Consider the following 20221-nt stretch of genomic DNA (forward strand, 5'->3'; position numbering starts at 1 on the left):
AACCTCAGACCGATCGCGCCTGAGGACTTTTATTTTGGCATGGCTTGTTCAGCGGTAGTGACGCTTGTAGTGTTGCTGCCTCTTGGGCTCGTGTGTGATTAATTAGCTCTGGGTCACAGAAGAACTATGGTATAAATTGGCTTTTTTGTTGTTCATTTTCGCAAGTAACAATCATGGAATATACTGTATCATGGTTGTAAAGCCGTTCTTGAAACAGTCCGATTAAAACGTGCATGTTAGAAACCTAAGTCATTTGCTTTGGTCACTTACATAGCTACGCATCTGTTTAGTGAGGGAAGAACAATGTTAGGAGACATGATTCTGAGGGCTTTCAGACTGACAGTGAGAGTGTCTGCAGCGGTCCAGAGCCGCTGTCAGTGTCCAGCCCTCCGTTCATGCAGAGCACTGCACTCCAGCCCTGCGCTCTGGGCCGGACACAACAAATGGTCCAAAGTAAAGGACATTAAAATACCCAAAGATGCTGCTCGATCCCGGATGATTGCCAAGCACACCATGATGATCAGGATTGCAGTAAGAGGTGAATGCGTAAAATTTGACTGAAAGAATTGAGATGATCCAATCTGATACTAACCATCAAGTATGTACCACGGTAAAAACCCTGTGACCCTGTGACCCTGTGCTTATGTTTCAGAGGGAGGACCCAATCCAGAATTTAATGTTGCTTTGGCGCAACTTCTAGAGCAATGTCGGAATAAGAATCTACCCAAAGCCACCATAGAAGGAGCTATAAAAGGAGCCGTAAGACAGTGCTAAACAGCCTATCTACTGCTAAATAAACTGTCATTTTCACCCAATTAACAACTAATTTACTCCACTTATATACACACACAAACGAGTTGGAAAATGAAACTGAAACGCTGGCAAATATAGTGTTGGAGGTTTTACGCTTGTAAATGAACGGCCTTGCCCGATGGCCAATCTTCACTGATTTCACATTCCATCAGTAAGAGCAGATTGAAATATATTAAACGTATGTTTAATAAAGATTTGGAAATATGTCAATAATATTTCTAAAATAATGAAATTAGCCAATTTTGTTTAAACGAAGGGTTGCAGCAGGAATGTACACCCTTGATTAAATTCAGCAAACATAATATTTCTTGTACTTTGTATGTCCTCTCAAGTGGTTCCATCCTGTTGTCAGCATTATGTCTGAGAATGATTCAGTGGGCTTTTGTAACATGCCTACCTGTTGACAAAAATTGCCTTCCAAAAATTGTTTTTTTTTTTTGCTTTATTTTGTAACAGGAAGGTTTACTCATTTTTTCAACACAATTTTTAGTATTAGTATTAACCATTAGTATTTTCACCAATGACAAAAAATGGCTTTTGCTGTAGTGTGTCAGTAGGAAATATCAGTTAACATTTCCAAACATTCCTTTTGCCGTTCATTTTAATAATCCAGTTAGATGTTTTGCACAAGGAGTCGGACAACATCCAGTGCTCCACACAGAGATCTGATCTCATCTTCATCCAGTCTGTCTGGAATGACATAAAGAAACAGAAAAAACTGAGACAGACTAAATCCAGAAGAACTGTGGCAATATCAAAACTTGCGTGCAAAACTTAATGAAAAATTAAGCACAAATGTACCTAGGGCAAAAGCTGTTTTAAATGCAAAGGGTGGTCACACCAAATGTAAATTAATAGAAGATAATTGATAAAGGAAATCTATTTTAGGCATTATTTTTTGAAGGCATCCTCACTTTATGGCATTTTTAGACTTCACAGTACTGCCGCTTTGCAGGTATGCTGAAAGTATGTTTAATTTTTTCCCCCACATTTTATGTTGTGGCCTTATTTTAAAATACTTTTTTCACATCAGTCTACACTACACTCCATACACCAGAATGACAAAGCAACAAAAAAATTATAAAGAATACAAATAATTACGTTCTATGAGTATTCATACATGAAATTTAGCTGAGGAGCAAAATATCGCTTGAAGAAGTCATTACACTTCGAGTGGAGTTAGCCTGTGGCAAATGCAATCGAATTGAAAGGCACACACCTCTCAATAAAAGGTCTAACAGCTGAAAATGCAAATCAAAGCAAAAACCTAGCCATGACCCTGTTGAAAAAAAACAGCATATGCTGGTTAGTTATGTTTTGAAGCATGGGAGGGGGGAGGTCAAAAGAACTGCTTGTAGAGCTCAGAGACAGAATTTTCACAGATCTGGGAAAGAGTTCAGAAAAAATTCTGCTGCATTGAAGGTTCACAGAAGCATGTAGCCTCCATCCTAAATGAAAGAAGTGTGGAACAACCAGGGCTGCTTTGGGGTTTGAGGGGTGACCAAGAAGCTGATGGTCACTTCAGTTGAGCTCCATGATCATATATGGAGATGGGAGAATCTTACAGAAGGGACTCTTCAGAGAAGAAGCTCAATGCAGCAATATGTATACAGAGATAGCTTTAATGAAAACCTAGTCCAGAGCATTCAGAATCTCGGATTGGGTTGGACAATGCAAGAGTGGCTTATGGAGAACTCTGTGAATGTCCTTGATAGCCTGGGCTTGAACCCAATCGAACCTTTTTGAAGAAAGCTGATAGTGTCTTTCGGCCCTCTTCCAACCTGACAGAGCTTGAGAGGTGAAGAGGTGAGGAGAAGAATGTCAAATAATTGCCAATCGCAGATATGCAAAGCTCGTCTCATCATACCCAAAAAGTCTTGAGGCTGTAAAGGTGCTTCAACTAAGTACTGAGTTAAGGGTATGAATGCTTATGCAGTGTACTTATTCCAGTTTTTTCTTTTTAATAAATTTGCAAAGTTGTCACAAATCAGTTTTTTTTCCCTTTGTAATGACGGTATATGGAGTGTAGATTGTGGGAAAAAGTATTTTAAAGTACTTTAACATAAGGTAGAAACATAAAATGTGGGGTAAAAAATTAAGGGGAAAGAAAACTTTCACAAGGCACTGTACACATTGCCTTTCAAAATTTTGGGATCAGTAAGATGTTTTTTATTTTATTTAGTTTTTTTATAAGTGTCTTATACTCATCAAGGTTGCATTTATTTGATGAAAAATACAGAAAAACAGTAATGTGAATATATTATTACAATTTAAAATAATGATTTTCTATTATAATATACTTTAAAATGTTATTTATTTCTGTGAAGCAAAGCTGAATTTTCAGCAGCCGTAATTCCAGTCTTCATTGTCACACAATCCTTTAGAAATCATTCTAATATGCTAATTAATTATTAATGTTGAAAACGGTTGCGTTGCTTAATTTTTTTGGAACCTGTGATAGTTTTTTTCAGGATTCTTTGATGTAAAAAAAAAAGAACAATACTTATTCTTATTAAAATAGAAATTCTTTGTAAAAATTAGTGCTGTCAAGCGATAGTAGTTTTTGTATACACAATATATGTATTGCATATATTTATTATGTATATATAAATACACATACATGCATGTATATATTTCAGAAAAATTTTATTTTTATATATTAAATATATATTTATAATATAAATTATATAAATATAGGCATGTCAATATTTTCAAAATATATACTGTATGTGTGTGTATTTATATATACATAATAAACATACAGAGTACACAAATATTATTCAAACAAAAACTTTTATTTTGGATGCGATTAATCACGATTAATCGTTTGACATCACTAGTAAAAATATGTTCTACCCTTCAAAAGTTTGGGGTCAGTAATTTTTTTTTTTTTAAGAAATTAATATTTTTATTCAGCAAGGATGTGTAAAAGTGATAGTAAAGACTTATATTGTTAGAAAAGATTTGTATTTTGAATAAATGCTGTTCTTTTAAAAAAAAAATCATTAAAGAATCCTGAAAAAATCCTCCAAAAAATAGTAAGCAGCATAAATAATAAATAAGCATGTTGGTAATAAATCAGAATGATTTCTGAGGGATCATGTGACACTGAAGACTGTCATTATTCACTCACCTGCATATGTTAAGTTTTTCTTTTTTTTCTTCAAACAACAATAGTTTGCAGTGTTCATCATGTCTGTCAGCTCCATAAAAGACACAAAGACTCGATAAAAGTATAGTAAATGCAGTCCATACAAATTGTATCTCAGTGGAGGGGAAGGAGATCAGTGAATTATGACTGACATATCAGTCTTTTCAGCACATACACATATCATATGACTTCAGGAGACAGATGACTTTTTTATTCCTGAAATATTTTCATGTCATTTTAGCAGCTTGACAGGTGTAGTCACTATAAACTGTCACTGAAAAAAAATCTTGAAAAATGCTCCTCTATTCTGTGAATTATGTATTGATGAGATATCAGTATTAATGATAACACTCTTTTCTATGTTTAATAGAAGTCCAAGCCAGGAGTACAGTATGTGTATGAGGCCAGGGGACCGGGCGGGTGCACACTGCTCATTGAGGTTTTGACTGACAACAACACGCGGTCCCATCAAGAAATCAAACGTATCTTGATGAAACATGGGTTAGTATTGATTTGTACGTGATCAAATTCAAGATGTAGTAATAGTATTTAGGCACAACTCAGTGTACCACTTTTCTCTGTTTGTCCACAGTGGGGCGCTGTGCGAAGGAGCACGCAGGAACTTTGACAGGAAAGGTGTCGTGGCAGCATCCAGAGATGGGATCTCCTCTGAGAAAGCTTTAGAGCTGGCCATTGAGGCAGGAGCTGAAGATGTGCAGGAGATAGAGGATGAGGAGGAGAGACCCATACTACAGGTCTGAGCACTCCTTTTTTTCTTCTTTTTCTTTTTTTAGTGGCATCTTGCAAAATTCAAAATATAAGCATTTAATTATGCCTTTCAGTTTTTAGAGTATGAATTTGAATCGACTTGGCAAAACATGCTCTGAAAGCATGTAACTTAAATTGAAGAGGATTTTGCTCAAATTTATTAATTCACACAACAAGATTCATATTTTGTAGTTTTGTGACAAAAAATATTGTCAATGAATTTGACTTATTATTATGCATATTTATTCCCTGAAATGTAGAATACATGGTTTAATGGAATACATAATTTCACAGAGGGGGTTTTGGTTCCTTGCCGCTGTCGCCTCTGGCTTGCTCAGTTGGGGACACTTCATTTCTAGTGATTATCATCAATTTGATTTCACAGATACTATTTAAACTAAACTGATCTAGTCAATGACATCTCTGAATTCAATAATTAAATGCCTTAACTGAAAATTGAGTGTTTAATCTTATTTTTATACATTACTGACACCCTATCCTCCAATCTGATACTGTTAAGTGCTTTGACACAATCTGTATTGTTAAAAGCGCTATATAAATAAAGGTGACTTGACTTGACTTGAGGACTCCCTGGTAGAAGAGATCTTTATCTGGGATGATTTCTGGTAAAAAAAATAAAGGATAAATAATAAATAAAATAAAAATCTGATTAGGCAAAAAACAAGTTTCTGAATTCACTCCTTAAAGTGAACTGAAGTAGTGAACTAAAGTAGGGAATAGTGAGTGAGGGTATAAGGGGTGATTTTGGTTACAGCCAGTGAGAGATGTTAAGGCATGCACAAAGCTTACGTCCCACGTGCTCCATTATGATATAGAAGAGAAGGAAATATATTTGGCAGGGTGGCAGGTTTATGGCTGCTGCCTCGCAAAGATTTTTTCCCTGACTGCAAATAGCGCTGTAAAGACTTTGATGCCCTTTCGCAACAACATACCTTTGCGTTCAAAGAACAATTTAACACTCAAACTCTCCTCGATACAGCCAGTGAGCCAAACATTACAGAGTTATCAGATCAAGCACACCCATCTCTTTAAACGGTCATTTATTTAAGATTATACGATTGGTTGCAAACAAATGATGTGTTTGATAAAAGGGAGTTATTTTACAAAGGAATATGTGTTACATGTGCATGCTTTTAAAATACTTTGTGACTAGTGTGTGTGGGGGGGTATGCAGAAGGACATTAAATGCCTGGGGGGGTGCGTGACTGTAAAAAGTTTTAGAACCACTGTATTAAGGTATAACTACATTTTTCAAAAATATTGTATTTGAATATTTGGGCTCATAAAAAAGGAATATTCAAATATTTGTTCATTTAAATGATGTTTAAGGAGAAAGCTGTTATTTTTTTAATAATCAAGTTGTCACTAAGCTTTTGTCTTGGCTTTATACATAACAATGTTCTACAACAACGTTACATTATATCTTAAGGCTTTCTTTTAGTTGAAAACATGCGTAAACAAAAAAAAAAAATTCATCTATCAGGGTGAAAGTCCTTTCTGCAACCTGTTTACAGCATGCATTAAGTTCAAAATCAGAAATCTGAATGAGGCACATGTTCCAATTAATTATAATTGCTCCTGTGTTGTAATCATCGGCAGTTAGAGGTCTGTGTAGAATTTTACTTGTGGAATCTCTTTGTGTATAAAATTCATTATAAGAAATTATCTCAATTGTTAACCCTTCTTTCCCTTTCAGTTTATCTGTGACATTGCGTCCATGAAGGCTGTGCGGAGCGCTCTAGAAAGTCTGGGGGTACACACGCTTTCATCCGGTCTGGAGTTTGTTTCTCACACCCCGTCTCTGCTGACTCAAACTCAGCTAGAGACCGCGTCCACCCTGCTGGAGGGTCTCAATGACTGTCCTGATGTGGTCCGGGTATGGGATAACATCCATGCACAGACCTAGAGTTCAAAATAAGTTAATTGACAAATGGAAGAACACACAGATAGATGGACTAATTAATGATCTACATGCCTTAAGAGCAACTGGAAAAAATGGACCTGCTTGGCCAAAATGTATTGGACTTCACTTGGATTTTTTGTGTGATGGAAAATAAATAAATAATGATATATCTTCATCGTGGCAATAAAGAAGATACGCTAGTCATATATGTGTATCACTTTGACTAGCATTATGCACTGAATGTTGTGATCATAAACACCTTTTTTTGATACAGATCTGGATAAAAAGAGATAGAAAGGCAAATTGCAAGGACTTTTTCCCACATCCTGAAAAACAAACATAGCTGCTCAGTGCAAATGTTTATTGAACAGTGAGAATCACGGTGAGGTATCCATTGTGGTTCAGAGCAAAAGTGACACTGAACGTTAAAAAAGAAAAAGAAAAACAGCCCAAGATAAGTGTGGGGGCAAAATGTCCTCAGGCTGAACATCCAACCCCCCCGTTCTAGTTGTTCAGTAGATATTATTTGAAATAATTCAACTGAAGTAATTGATATATTAAAGGTTTATGTTTTGATAAGGTTAGAAAAAATTCAAATCACGTCAAATACTGCTCCTTATCAAAATATATATATATATATATATATATATATAGTTCTGGCATGAAACTCTAAGTTGGTGCAGTCCGATAGGTCCAACTCAATCTGACCTATGATATCATTATCACATGGCACAGCTGATTGGTTTTCTCCTGTATCAGTAGCCAATGAGCTCATTGCTCAATATTCAAATACCTGGCTTTCGTTTGGCAGTGCACTTCAGAAACCCTCCACCTTCCCCAGCTCCACCTGTATAGATCAGCTAAGAGGTGATTCATGTATGCTACATGGTGTTATTCATGTGTGTTACATGTGCAGCAGCAGTATTTCTTACATGCTCACAGCAGCATGTTGTGGATGTATTGGTCTTGGTACTTGCTCTGCCGCAGCAACAGCGTAGCAGATCTATTCCGTCAAGACCAAATGTATTAACATTGTCATGTACATTACTATGCCAATCCCTTCGAGAGTTGTCATGACGGTAATGTGTATGTATACATACACACACACATATGTATAATATTGTTATTTAGTCAAGTCACTATTATTTGTATAGCGCTTTTAACAATTCAAATTGTCAAAGCAGCTTGATATAAAGCTGGGTGACTTTACATCACCTTTACAGTATTTAGACGGGGAAATAGTGTCATTCTCCTCTGGCCAGACAAAATCAGCAGTTTAAATCTAGGCTAAAGCAGAATCAGATTGTGCGAAGGACTCATCTGGTTCCTGTGGTTTTGTTCCGATGGTCGTCTAGGAGACAGGGGGATCAGTTTTATTTATTACATACCAGCTGTGTTTTAAAAGAACTCACCAATGCTAATTAAATTGTATTTACAAATTGAATGCACATGAACAGCACAGTGTCATAATTACAAGTGGGAAAGTCCAGAGACAGGAGCATGTCATCAAGATAATATGGGGAACGCAGCGTCTGTATTAATGGCAAATATGTTTAATTGAAATTATGGTCACAATTTTTTTTAAGGTCCAATTCTCGCTATTAACAAAATATTAACTACAACTTTTGCCTCAATAAACTCCTAATTTGTTGCTTATTAATAGTTAGTAAGGTAGTTGTTAAGTTTAGGTATTGGGTAGGATTAGGGATATAGAATAACATGCAGAATGTGTGTTTTAGAAGTACTAATAAGCAGCCAATATATTAATAATAGTCATGCTAATATGCAACTAGTCAATAGTGAGAATTGGTCCATATTCTAAAATGTTACGGAAATTATTTTTATTATTTTCATTCACAATAAGTAGTAAATGTTTTTTTTTTTTTTTTTTTTTTTTTTAAATAATCAATTCTTTTCTTCTTTTTCTTATTTGTGGGACAAAGTACATCACCATCTTGCCTCTGACCAAAGTGACTTTAATGCACCTGACTTCGAGTTCCCAACTCAAAAATACGAACTTTCCAGCAGGATTTAAAACACAACTTAAATGACTCCATCAGATTTTATGCTATAAGTAAAGCCTTGGTTTGGGCTGCTTATTTAACATACTTCATTATCAGACATTACTATGCATATAGTAATACATGTGTATATAATAATACAGACTCATACATAGCCAATGTCATGGCTTTAGGTCAGTCAGTTCTCATAAAAGCCTGTTTGATAGATCAAGCCCACTTCCTGTCTTTAGTCATTGACCTATGGATAACTCATCATAATTCTATGTACAGGCCTCGAGTTCAGTCTATATGTGGTATATATCTAGACTTTTTTCCCATTGACATATTCATTTTTTTTCTTGTAAGAGGTTAGTCCTGAGGGCAAGAGCACTCTGTTGATTCAACAGTCTGAAAACGCCAATAAGAAATAATTGTGCCTTCATGAACGCGTTTGATTGTGATGTAATTGATTTGTTTAAGAGTTTCCTCCACTGCGACAGCTGTCTGGTTCACACTGACAGGATTTTGTCCACGTGAGGGCTTGTTTGTCAATGTTCTGGGTCGAGGCATAAGAGGACGACCCCATCAGACATTTCAATGTGTCTGTACAGGAAGGGCATTTGGATTATGTACCATATAAAGCTGGGCCTGTAACAGATTGCCCTGGCGGGTAACTTGGCAAGAACGGACAGAATGCAGCACTTACATGGTAAGAGAGAGTTTATTATATAACATACTGTAGTGTTCAGTGTCTCTCAGTTAAGGTCAGATGTAGAACAAAAGCAAGGATGGAGACCCCAACAGTGATGTAAGAGAAGCTTCCTCACCTCAAGACAATGTTTCTTTAAAGGATTTACAGTGGATTTTAGGTATGTTTTGAAAACTTATAGAAAGAAATCTGCAGAGCATTGATACGATGACCACAAATAGAAAATGTGCAATAAAAAATTGATGAATAAAAGTGACAGAAACTTTCATTTTGGCAAAGATCTGCATCAGAACATCAGGAGAGCTGATTAACAACAAGACTACACAAGGAATTTTAATCACTTCATGACAGGATATTTACAGAAAACTTATTTTTGCCTGGAGTCACAAACCACGGAAACTGTTGAAGGTTCATTTGATATTCGTTTTTTGGTAAATTTGTGTGTGATTTTGTGAATTTTTCTGGATGAATGTTGGAAGCTACTTCATGTTTTGAATACCAGGAATTTGCGTTAAAGGATTTGCTTTCATGAGTGGCTGATGTTATAGTTCTGATATTATTCAATGAGAAGGTACTGTTAAATAACACTATACTGGACAAACAGTAACTATTTGGGTTACAAAGCAGTACAGATTTTCTTTGGTAAAGAGGAGCAGTCTGGATCTTCATATGAATGAGGAAAATTATTTATGTGTCTATAGGTCATTTCATATCTATAGAAAATAAAAATCACTAAGATATCTCCTTAATATCTCAATTGTTTCTTCTAGACAGTAATGAGATTAAAAGGAATGAAACAGGTCTTCTCAGATGGTTTTCCTAAGAATAAGACCCCAGTAATCACATGTGTGTCCTATAAAGTTTCAGAAGGTTAAAATAATTCATCAAATTGTGCTTAGATTGCCAAGACACCAAAGCCTAAAGAGATTTCAAGCATGTCTCATCAAATCGTTCCAAGATCATATTATCTGAGCCATGCAATCTACATTAATCTTACTTCGTACTGTACAAGTGTATAACAAATTGACCCATATGTCTACTGTATTGTTATTTCTGGAGAAACATCTGAGACAAATATGATACTTAAATGAAACAACTGAGAACTCATTTTGTCTCCTGTCCTGACCTAATAAAATGTAATCCATTAAAACAATGCTCTGAATTCTAATCATTTTTTTTCTTCTATCATAAAGACTTGAAGTCCAGTTTGTGGACCTCCAGATCTGAGCGGATGAAAGCTTTAAACAGATTTTCTTCATTCAATCTAAACCTGCGTCGACCCAGGCCATCCAATCACTCCACAAGAGCCTGCAACATTGAGCTTGTGACTCCAAGAGTGAAGGAGCGCACACAGAACGTGACAGAGAAGGTCACGCAGGTAAGATACATTGTTGGGCTTCCATCTTAAATGTAGATTTATGGCTGGACTACACTCAGTAGTTTATCTGAATATAAGTACAATCACAAACAATTTGCTTGTGTTTAATTGATCCTTAAATTTTTTGTGTGAAAACTCCCAGCTATTGTGGTGTTATAAAAAAATTCAGGTCCTCTCACATCCAAAAGTTGTAAAAAAAAAAAAAAAAATTGGTAAAATATCATACTGAGCGCTTGAAAGTGGATGTTGGAATAATCATGGCAGGTGTCACATGGAAAAAAATGTGGCCAAAAACTCGTGGAAAGATCGTTAGGACAGAGACATGAACGCTCAGTGCAATGCCAAAAATCCATAACCCCTGTGGCCCTTGGTCCAAAACTGTGGAGTGTCATTTTACACGCCACTTGTTGTTTTGATGGTTATTTCGGGAAACCTTAATGTGCCAGTCTTAATGTGCAACTCTAAGCACTTCATCGCTTATTTTCATCTCTGTTTTCAAAGACAACATAAACCGGTCACATTCCCAAGTGTTCAGTTGATTATTTTGCCACTTTTTTGAGGTTAGGCTGCTTGGGGGAGCTTCATCTGATCTGATCTGCACATGGATAGATTGTAGTAAGTTTGCCTTTTTCCCATTGACACGCATCTGTTGTTGAAAAATTTCAAACATCACATGAAGTTAATGTTAATTTGTGGAATTTTATGTAAATTCAGTTTAATCCACCAGCGCAAGGGTTGGACAATAACCTCTACGACCTTCTTTTAATGCAGACTTTAAGGATTTAAAAGCAGTTTAGTGTGAAGTTTAGAATTTTATAAAAGCATTTCTTCTGTTAAAACTGTATTATTTGAGCTGTAAAACTGTTTACAAACCTAACTTTTCAATCTTTTTAAAGCTACACTGTGACTTATACTCCTCTGCATGTATGTCCAGACATCTCTAAAATATAAACCATTATTATAGGTTTACCAAAGTGTATATAAAGATTTTTGCTCTCTGTCATTAGTTGTTTTACAATAAAAGGTACAAAAAAACAGTTCATTTTCCATTATCAGTAGTGTAGTGATTTATGAAGCACTGCTCACACAATAGCCACTTTCAAACTGAGCAGTTTTCTATCGATCACAGAGACAATTTGAGCGAAATCTGCATTTCGGCCCTTGTGTGAAACTCCCAATTGCACAGATTCCTATTGAAATGAATGGAATTCGCCCCTAAATATTGCAGAACAGCAATAAATGTGATGCACATTTACTGTGCATTATTTGGTGACAAAGTTTGGAATTTGGATATAACTTTAAACAGAAAGAGTTAGAAAAGGATAAAGTTGTTTTTACAAACCTAAAAACCTTGTCAACTTGCATATTTTTTTATGTCTTGTGGCTATACCTGATACATTCCTTTAAAAACACATATCAGCTAAGACTCTATGAAATCCCACTTGACTTATTTCCATTTGTTATAAATTCTTGCTAGTCATCTTGTAATCATCTCTTTCCATGCCCAGGTCCTGTCTCTAGGTGCCGATGTTTTGCCTGAGTACAAGCTCCAAGCTCCCGACATCCACAAGTGGATCATGCTGCACTACAGTCCTTTCAAAGCCATGTGGGACTGGATCATTCTTCTGCTAGTGCTCTACACAGCAGTCTTCACTCCGTACTCGGCTGCTTTCCTCCTCGATGAGCTGGAGCAGGAGAAGAGGCACACCTGTGGTTACTCCTGTAACCCTTTAAATGTAGTAGACATGATAGTGGATGTTCTGTTCATCATAGACATCGTTATTACTTTCAGGACGACATACGTAAATCATAATGATGAGGTGGTGACCCATCCCAAGCTCATCGCCATCCATTATATCAAAGGCTGGTTTCTCATCGACATGGTGGCTGCAATTCCATTTGATCTGCTCATCTTCAGGTCTGGATCAGATGAGGTATAATGAACTACTGACCCTTCTTTAGACTATGTATTATAGACTAATATTTAGACCTAAAAAGCTAGTAATCCCAGCTAACAGGAGATATACTCAGAGTGTTCTGTTGAGATTTTATGCTGAGAGTTATGACATTATTCCAGTAACATTAATCCAATGGTCTATAAAAATGTTAGCACAAAAAGTTAAAAATAACGTTTATTGAATGTTTGTTTCATTTGTGATGCACGTAAGGCTGTCCAGGGATGTGTTTGGTTGATCTTTTTAAGCATTTTGTAGTATTTATCTAGAAAACAGGTACTTTTATATAAAAGCAAGTGCCATTTTTGTGCCTCATCTACGTTTGTGTAAAATATGACTATCATTTAGAATAGATGATGCCAACATTTATTAATTATTAGCTTCCATATATCAAAACAACATCATCAGCCTTTCAAAAGTGATCTCCTCAGGCACAAATTAAAATGTCTTCTTCATCATTTTGTATTAAGTATGTTTATCCGCATACATACAGTATAGTCATGGCAATATACAGTGTATATATATAGCAAATCTCAACTGCTTGTATTGTTGCAAAATGTAAACTATATTATCACCCAGCTCTAATCTACATGTATCCAACATGTATTCAAATGTATTAATTTTGCTTGATGCAATTTATTAAGACTTACAACATTTGTCTAATACAGTGTTTAATATTCATTTCAAAATTGACCATATCAGACTGAAACTTATCTGATACTGTTCTTTCTTTGTCTTCCCATCATCCAATCTGCAGACGACGGCCACTCTCATTGGCCTGCTGAAGACAGCCCGTCTGCTGCGCTTGGTCCGGGTTGCCAGAAAATTAGATCGATACTCAGAGTATGGAGCTGCAGTGCTCTTCTTGCTTATGTGCACCTTTGTACTGATTGCTCATTGGTTGGCGTGTTTCTGGTATGCCATTGGTCATATGGAGAGGCCTTACATGAAGACGGGTTGGCTGGATAACCTGGCCGATCAACTGGGGAAGCATTACAACGACAGTGATGCCAGCTCAGGACCCTCCATTCAGGATAAATACGTCACTGCACTCTATTTCACTTGTAGTAGTCTGACCAGCGTGGGCTTTGGGAACATCTCTCCAAACACCAACTCGGAGAAGATTTTCTCAATCTGTGTCATGCTCATTGGCTGTAAGTCACTGCATAAAGATTGTTATCTTAATTTAAGGCTGAAATATCTCATTTCTGTGCCACTGTCCTGAACATTCCTGCTGATGCTTCTGGCTAGTAATATTTAGACCTAGAACGACCTAAAAAGCTAATGTTGGTGACCTACCCAGAGATGAGGAAAATCTGAACTATTCTCTTATAATCTAGTCATGCTCTTCATCAAATGTAGTACATATGAACGTATTTCAAATATGTTCTATGCATGAACACAGTCCAGACATGCTACATCCAACATGTCAACAATGTCACGTGATCTACAATCTCAGTCAAGTGACGTCTCTGTTCCCCACTATTTACGAATACGCAGCCCGATCTCTTGAGAAACGTAACTATTTTACGAGGTGGCAATTTCATGTTTTTTTAGAAAAAGGTAAACATGAAGATCCACTAACCCTAACCCCACTTCTAAACCTTATACAGTTAAGTAAAATTGTTAAAATTATACAGTTTATTAAAATTAAAATTATTTTAATATCATTGAGATACTATTATAATTTTTCTATTTTTCTATTTCCATTTAAAATTTAAAGTTTGAGTAATTTTGTGGTGCTTTTGTAATTTTTAGTAGTATTTATTTATTTTCAGTTTTATTAATAGTATTTATTAGTATGTATTGCACATTAAGTTTGTATTTTAGTACAAGTTCAACTAAATGTAAATAAGAAATTGTACCTTGGCTACTGAAATTTAAAAAAGTTTCAAGTAACATTTATTTTAAAATTGTTTTAGTTTTAATTAATTATAATAATCCTCCTCTTACCTCCATGTCAATAAATTGTGCTGTTGACTAAATATTCTCTATTGACTTTGTTTTAGCTCTCATGTATGCCAGCATATTCGGGAATGTCTCTGCAATAATTCAGAGGCTTTATTTGGGAACAGCACGCTATCACACCCAGATGCTGCGGGTTAAAGAGTTCATCCGCTTCCATCAGATACCTGAAGAACTGAGGCAGAGACTGGAAGAATATTTCCAGCATGCCTGGTCCTACACCAATGGCATTGATATGAATGCAGTAGGTCACATACCTGAGCCAAAATGTGAAACTCAAATATCATTCCTGTCTATATTATAGATTAATCTGTATAACAGAAACCCAATCATGCATCTTTTCATTTTCTAATTATAGGTCCTGAAAGGTTTTCCTGAGTGTTTGCAAGCTGATATTTGCTTGCATCTGAATCGTAGTCTGCTGCAGAACTGTAAGGTGTTCCGCGGGGCGAGTAAAGCATGTCTGAGAGCTCTCGCCACGTGCTTCAAAACCACCCACTCGCCACCTGGAGACACCCTCTATCACAGCGGCGACGTGATCAAAGCTCTCCACTTCATCTCCCGCGGTTCCATTCAAGTGTCGCAACATAACATTGTGCTGGCCATCCTGGGTGAGATTAATATTAAACCTCAGCAAACCACTGTCTGATTTTTAAGGCCTAATAAAAACTACTCCCTGTTTCTCATTCAGGGAAGAATGATGTTTTTGGCGAGCCTATAAATCTGTATACAGATCCTGGTCGCAGTAACGTTGATGTTACAGCACTTACCTACTGTGACCTTCACCGTATCCAAAGAGACGACCTTCTAGAGGTGCTGGACATGTACCCTGCATTTGGCGAGAGCTTTTGGAGGAACCTAGAAATCACCTTTAACCTACGAGACGTGTGTAAACCTCACATCCCACTCACATTTATACACATCCCTCACTGATTCTTGAACACTGAGATAAAATAGACCTCTATGTATCAAGGAATTGGCTTATTAATTATTCTTTTGAATTAATTAATGCTAAATATGTTCAGAGGTTCAATATTGTAAATCTAACATTGATGCATAATAATGATTGAACTGAGAATACAGGATGTTTTCAAAGCAACTCTTAGCATGTTGGTAGCTAAAAATAAAAACCCTGAACAATTTCTTTGCGGTTTGTGAGATGGACCTGGCATAATGATTGTGACTGTGACTGATTGTGAACCCATTACTTCTGTAGTAATGTTTGTTTTAAAGGTAAATTATAGCTTCATATTAATGTACATTTTAATTCATGTGAAGTATTGAGTGTCGATCTGATCGTTTGGTTTAGGGGTAGTGAGTAATAATGTGATCATTTTTATAAAATTTAGAGTAAATCAAACAGAATGCATTTAGATGAAGACCATTCAAGTGTTAATCTCAGATCACGTGGATGCTTATACAGTATGTAGGATAATAGCATAAAGGTATGCTCAAAAGCTTTTAGAGTTATCTAAAGGTGCACTATGTAGTTTGTTGTTTAGATGGTGCTCTTGTCTTGGACTTATACTGACTTATACTTATATTACAAAAATGTAATATCTGATTCTAGAATCCAAACCATAGAGTGCTGCATAGATGGTGTATTTTTGGTTAAATGCCTGAAAATGCTGCTATTTTCCAAACTCATGGAACATTTGTCGCATATCTCAAGTATCACACATTCTAGTCACCATAACAAATGTCAGCTTGTGTAATTAACAAGTTCAAGCTCTCTGTACAGTAATCATTGTTTTAACTGATATGTAATCAGGCTGAACAGATGATGACCTGTGAAAATTTGGACTGTGGATACCATGTGAATGGCATACGATACCACCAAAACTCACTAGACAGACGCAACAGGCCAGGTGAGTAGAACACTCACAAACAAACACAACTGAGATCTTTTGAGACTTTATAGGTTGTGTCCAGTAGTTTTTAAAGCAAAAGGACTTTAACTGTAGCAAAAAACTTTTAAAAAGTTTAATTTAATTGCTGTAATTTACATCTAGCCTTGTTTTTGAGTCAGATGTTTGACTACAGGACAGGGAATAAATTTGCAGAGTCAATCAATTTAGTTCTTAATTTTACAAAATGATGAATTCAGGAAATAGATCATGAGAGCACACAACTTTTTGCTTAAAATTGCACTTGTCTTGCTATTCAAGATGGAATGGACCAGAATGACTCATACCCATCTCGGATGTGTTCGGCCCTGTGTCGCCATCATTCTCCAAGCGCTCGCATGCACTGGGAGGAGCTGTGTAGCTGTGGAAGCTCTACATTGCAGTCCAGTGAAAACCTCAGCAAGTCTCCCATCAGCCACTGTGAGCTGTACACCTCAGACACAGATCATCTGGACTACCCCTCTCCTGTTGTGAGACTAATACCACCGCAAGGTGCCTCTGGGGTCAGCAGAGAGCCTGGCATGCATATGGGGTATTTGGGTGGGTATACAGTATTTATTTGAATATTAGCATTAAGGGATGCTCAAAAGCTTCAAGATATATTTAACGGTGCACTGTGTAGTTTTTTATTTACATTTAGCTCTGATCTTGGATATTATACTGATATTTATCTGTGTGAATGCAGCATTACAAAAATGTAAAATCTCAATCCTGAAGCTAAATGTGCTGCAAGGATGACATACTGCTGTAGGCCAAAACCCAGAAACAAGTTAGCATTTTAGTACTTCCAGTTCCGTCATCCTGAACTCAAAGGTCCTTTGTTAACACAAGCGCGAGAAATCTTTGCATTTAATTCTACAACATAAAATATATCAGTAAAACCCCCATGTGAATTTTAAAACCTTTACTTTTCCTGAAAAAGCTGCTCTCGTGGGAAAAAAAAAATATATATATATTTTTTTTATAACGTCTGAAAGAGTTGTGACCATGGTGTAGTTCATTTAAAGCCTTTATTTTAGCGTTTTAACTCTGACGATAATAATTCAATAATTCAATAATTAGCAACCATCCAGAACACCCCAACAAGTAGCAACTGTATAACAACCATAAAGAACACTGGAGATAAAATAGATTAAATATATTTTGTAATTAAATTAAATCAAATCACAGAGCTCAGTTTCTACAATAATTCAAAAGCCAGTGAGAAAATCCTAATAGGCTTTTGTTGAAAATTTCCTGGTTGGCCTAAAAAATACATCACTGCAACAACTGGGTCATTTTAGGTCATTTCAACTACTGTTTAGTAATAACATTTTGATAAGTGCACCTTTAAAATCTCACAAACCTGAACTTTAAATGGCATACTGTAAATCCAAATGCATTTCTTGAGTTGTTGGATTGTTATTATTCAATATCTCCTTCTAACACAAGCTCCTCCTCCATCTGGATTGTACCATTACTGGCCTGACCACCAGGCAGCTCATTTCACTGACCAGACTCTGTGCCCCCTGTCTGTCCGGACCTCATTCCCACCACCGCTCTTTGAGCATCAACCCAGTGAACTTGAGTCCAGACTGGAGCTCCTGCAGAGCCAACTCAATAGGTAGGTGATGCAAACACTTAAACTAACTAAAACTGATAGTCATGTTGTCATTTATTGCCCATCATGAAGAATAAGAATGAAGAACGTTTTGTTTACGATGCTTTCTTCATTCCATTGACACACTGTGACCAGGGGCTATCACTTGGTCATATTTGAATGGATGAAGGTGTCTAGCAAATAGCTACTTAAATGCTGCAGTTTTCTGTTCTGTTTCTCCCAGACTGGAGACCAGAATGACAGCAGACATCAATGTGATCCTTCAGCTTCTCCAGCGACAGATTGCTCCAGTGCCCCCAGCATATAGCACTGTATTACCTGAGAACCACACTCCTGACCCTGCTGTACTGTACGGAAACAGCACGCCAGTACTTCACAGCATGTACCCGATCCCAAACATTCAGCTGGACAGTAGAAATACCCCTATTCAGGTAAAAATGCTGTCCACACAAAAAGACCTGTGTTTAATTATACTGAATGTGCTTTTGTAGTGTACTTCATATTTTAATGTTTTTTTTAAGTACTGTATTTGCAGATAACAAACTGTTTTATGGTTTGTATGACTGTTTCTTAACTCACATATGTATTACAACTGAATTCATTATAATTATTACAATTAAAAGTTTACGTTAAAGTACATTTTTTTAATCATTATTTTAACAATATTTTGTCATGCTTTAAAGAAGTACACTTATTTTGATGTGTTGACTAACATACTAAAGCACATAAAGTGCTTAAAATTTCACTGTAGTGTGTTTATTTGATATTATATTTAAAGTGAATATATAGTAAATTGCAACTTTATTACAAATGTGGAATTGCAAAAATTTTAAGTACATAACACACAAGTTTCAATAGATAAAATATTAAAGTGTTGGGTTGATTGCCGTGGACAGTAGCGCAGTAGTACTGTTGGCACATTCTTCTATTAAAAACAGTAAAAATGCAAAGAAAAAATATGTAATACGTAAATGCTTGTCAGTACATTTTAACCATAATTTAAAGATAATAGAATAATTATAAAGATACTTATTATGAAGTTACCTACTGAAGTAGCTCAAATACGGACTCTGAAGTTCAACTCATCATATTTCATCTAAATTTAAATACCTATAATACATCTTAACTGAGTTTTAAATAGCAAGTGTATATAAAATAGAAGTGTGTAAATATATGGTGTGAGAAAGAGAGGGGTGGCATTAGGAAAGGTCCTCGAAGCAGGATTCCAAATTAGGGTTGCCTGTAGCGCAACAACGCTGTATGTCAGCTATCGACACCGATATATATTTTTAAGTATATTATTACATACTTTTCAAAGTATGCTCGAGTATACTTCTTTTTAACAAGGGTTGATTACTAACAGAACTTTTAATTTGTCATTACAAAACCATCCTGATACTAAGTACTAACCTTTAGCTTTAGCTGTATTCACTAAACTGATGACAATCAACAGTGTTATTGGTTATAAAACAACTTAACTTTCTTTAACTCTGTTTCCAGAGTTCAGCCCAGCCAGATTCTACATTCAAGTCAAATTCCCAGGGTTCTCTGTCCAGTGGTGTTCACATGGGAGCTGCGTCAGATGACTGTGTACCCGATAAACTGGAAACTAATGCTGTTTCAGCACCAGCCCTTCCGCCCATTTTGATAGATGCACCGCGCCTCTGTACGTCCCTCCACTTTCCCTCATTACCCAGCAACCTGGACACTTCATCACACCTGGAAGAAATTCCCAAACACATGTCTGACCCTGCCTTACCGGTCAGCTAAAATCTGGCTGGGGTATTCTGTGTATTTATTTTAATTAAAACTATGTTCAATCCCTTGTTTTTAGTCAAGACTTGTCTTTACAGAAAGTGTTTTAAAAAGTCCAAAGAGAATCATTGGCAGGAGTAAAAAATATGCATTTAGAATAGCGGTTTATATATTTGAGTATTTTCACTATTTCAAATGAAACGTTGCTTTAAATTACTGAAAAAGCTTCAAATTAAAAGAGAAATAAGGGTATTTTGGGTGCAGTTTTTTATAGGTCCATTTATTGGTTTATCAGA

General features: G+C 36.1%; 2 protein-coding genes across 3 annotated transcripts; both read left to right on the forward strand.

The window, feature by feature from the left end:
* Positions 1 to 56: 56 nt before the first annotated feature.
* On the forward strand, positions 57 to 9456 carry taco1 (translational activator of mitochondrially encoded cytochrome c oxidase I). 2 transcript variants are annotated; one of them, XM_079397669.1, is made up of 5 exons: positions 57 to 538; positions 653 to 759; positions 4335 to 4465; positions 4557 to 4719; positions 9268 to 9456. In XM_079397669.1, the coding sequence occupies exons 1-5, from the start codon at positions 304 to 306 to the stop codon at positions 9328 to 9330; spliced, it is 699 nt and encodes a 232-aa protein (XP_079253795.1). In that variant the 5' UTR covers positions 57 to 303; the 3' UTR covers positions 9331 to 9456. The 2 variants fall into 2 exon arrangements, with proteins under 2 accessions (XP_079253795.1, XP_079253794.1); XM_079397668.1 differs by lacking the exon at positions 9268 to 9456 and adding an exon at positions 6450 to 7083.
* On the forward strand, positions 9414 to 19996 carry LOC306857641 (voltage-gated inwardly rectifying potassium channel KCNH6-like). Its single transcript, XM_079397666.1, has 12 exons — positions 9414 to 9773; positions 10559 to 10743; positions 12252 to 12677; positions 13456 to 13852; positions 14708 to 14907; positions 15022 to 15274; positions 15355 to 15548; positions 16435 to 16531; positions 16832 to 17110; positions 18002 to 18173; positions 18394 to 18601; positions 19671 to 19996. Exons 1-12 carry the CDS (start codon positions 9710 to 9712, stop codon positions 19938 to 19940), a joined length of 2745 nt encoding a protein of 914 aa, XP_079253792.1. The 5' UTR covers positions 9414 to 9709; the 3' UTR covers positions 19941 to 19996.
* Positions 19997 to 20221: the final 225 nt, after the last annotated feature.

The sequence above is a fragment of the Barbus barbus genome (assembly GCF_936440315.1).
Source record: "Barbus barbus genome assembly, chromosome: 38".
In the NCBI taxonomy this organism is placed as follows: Eukaryota; Metazoa; Chordata; class Actinopteri; order Cypriniformes; family Cyprinidae; genus Barbus; species Barbus barbus.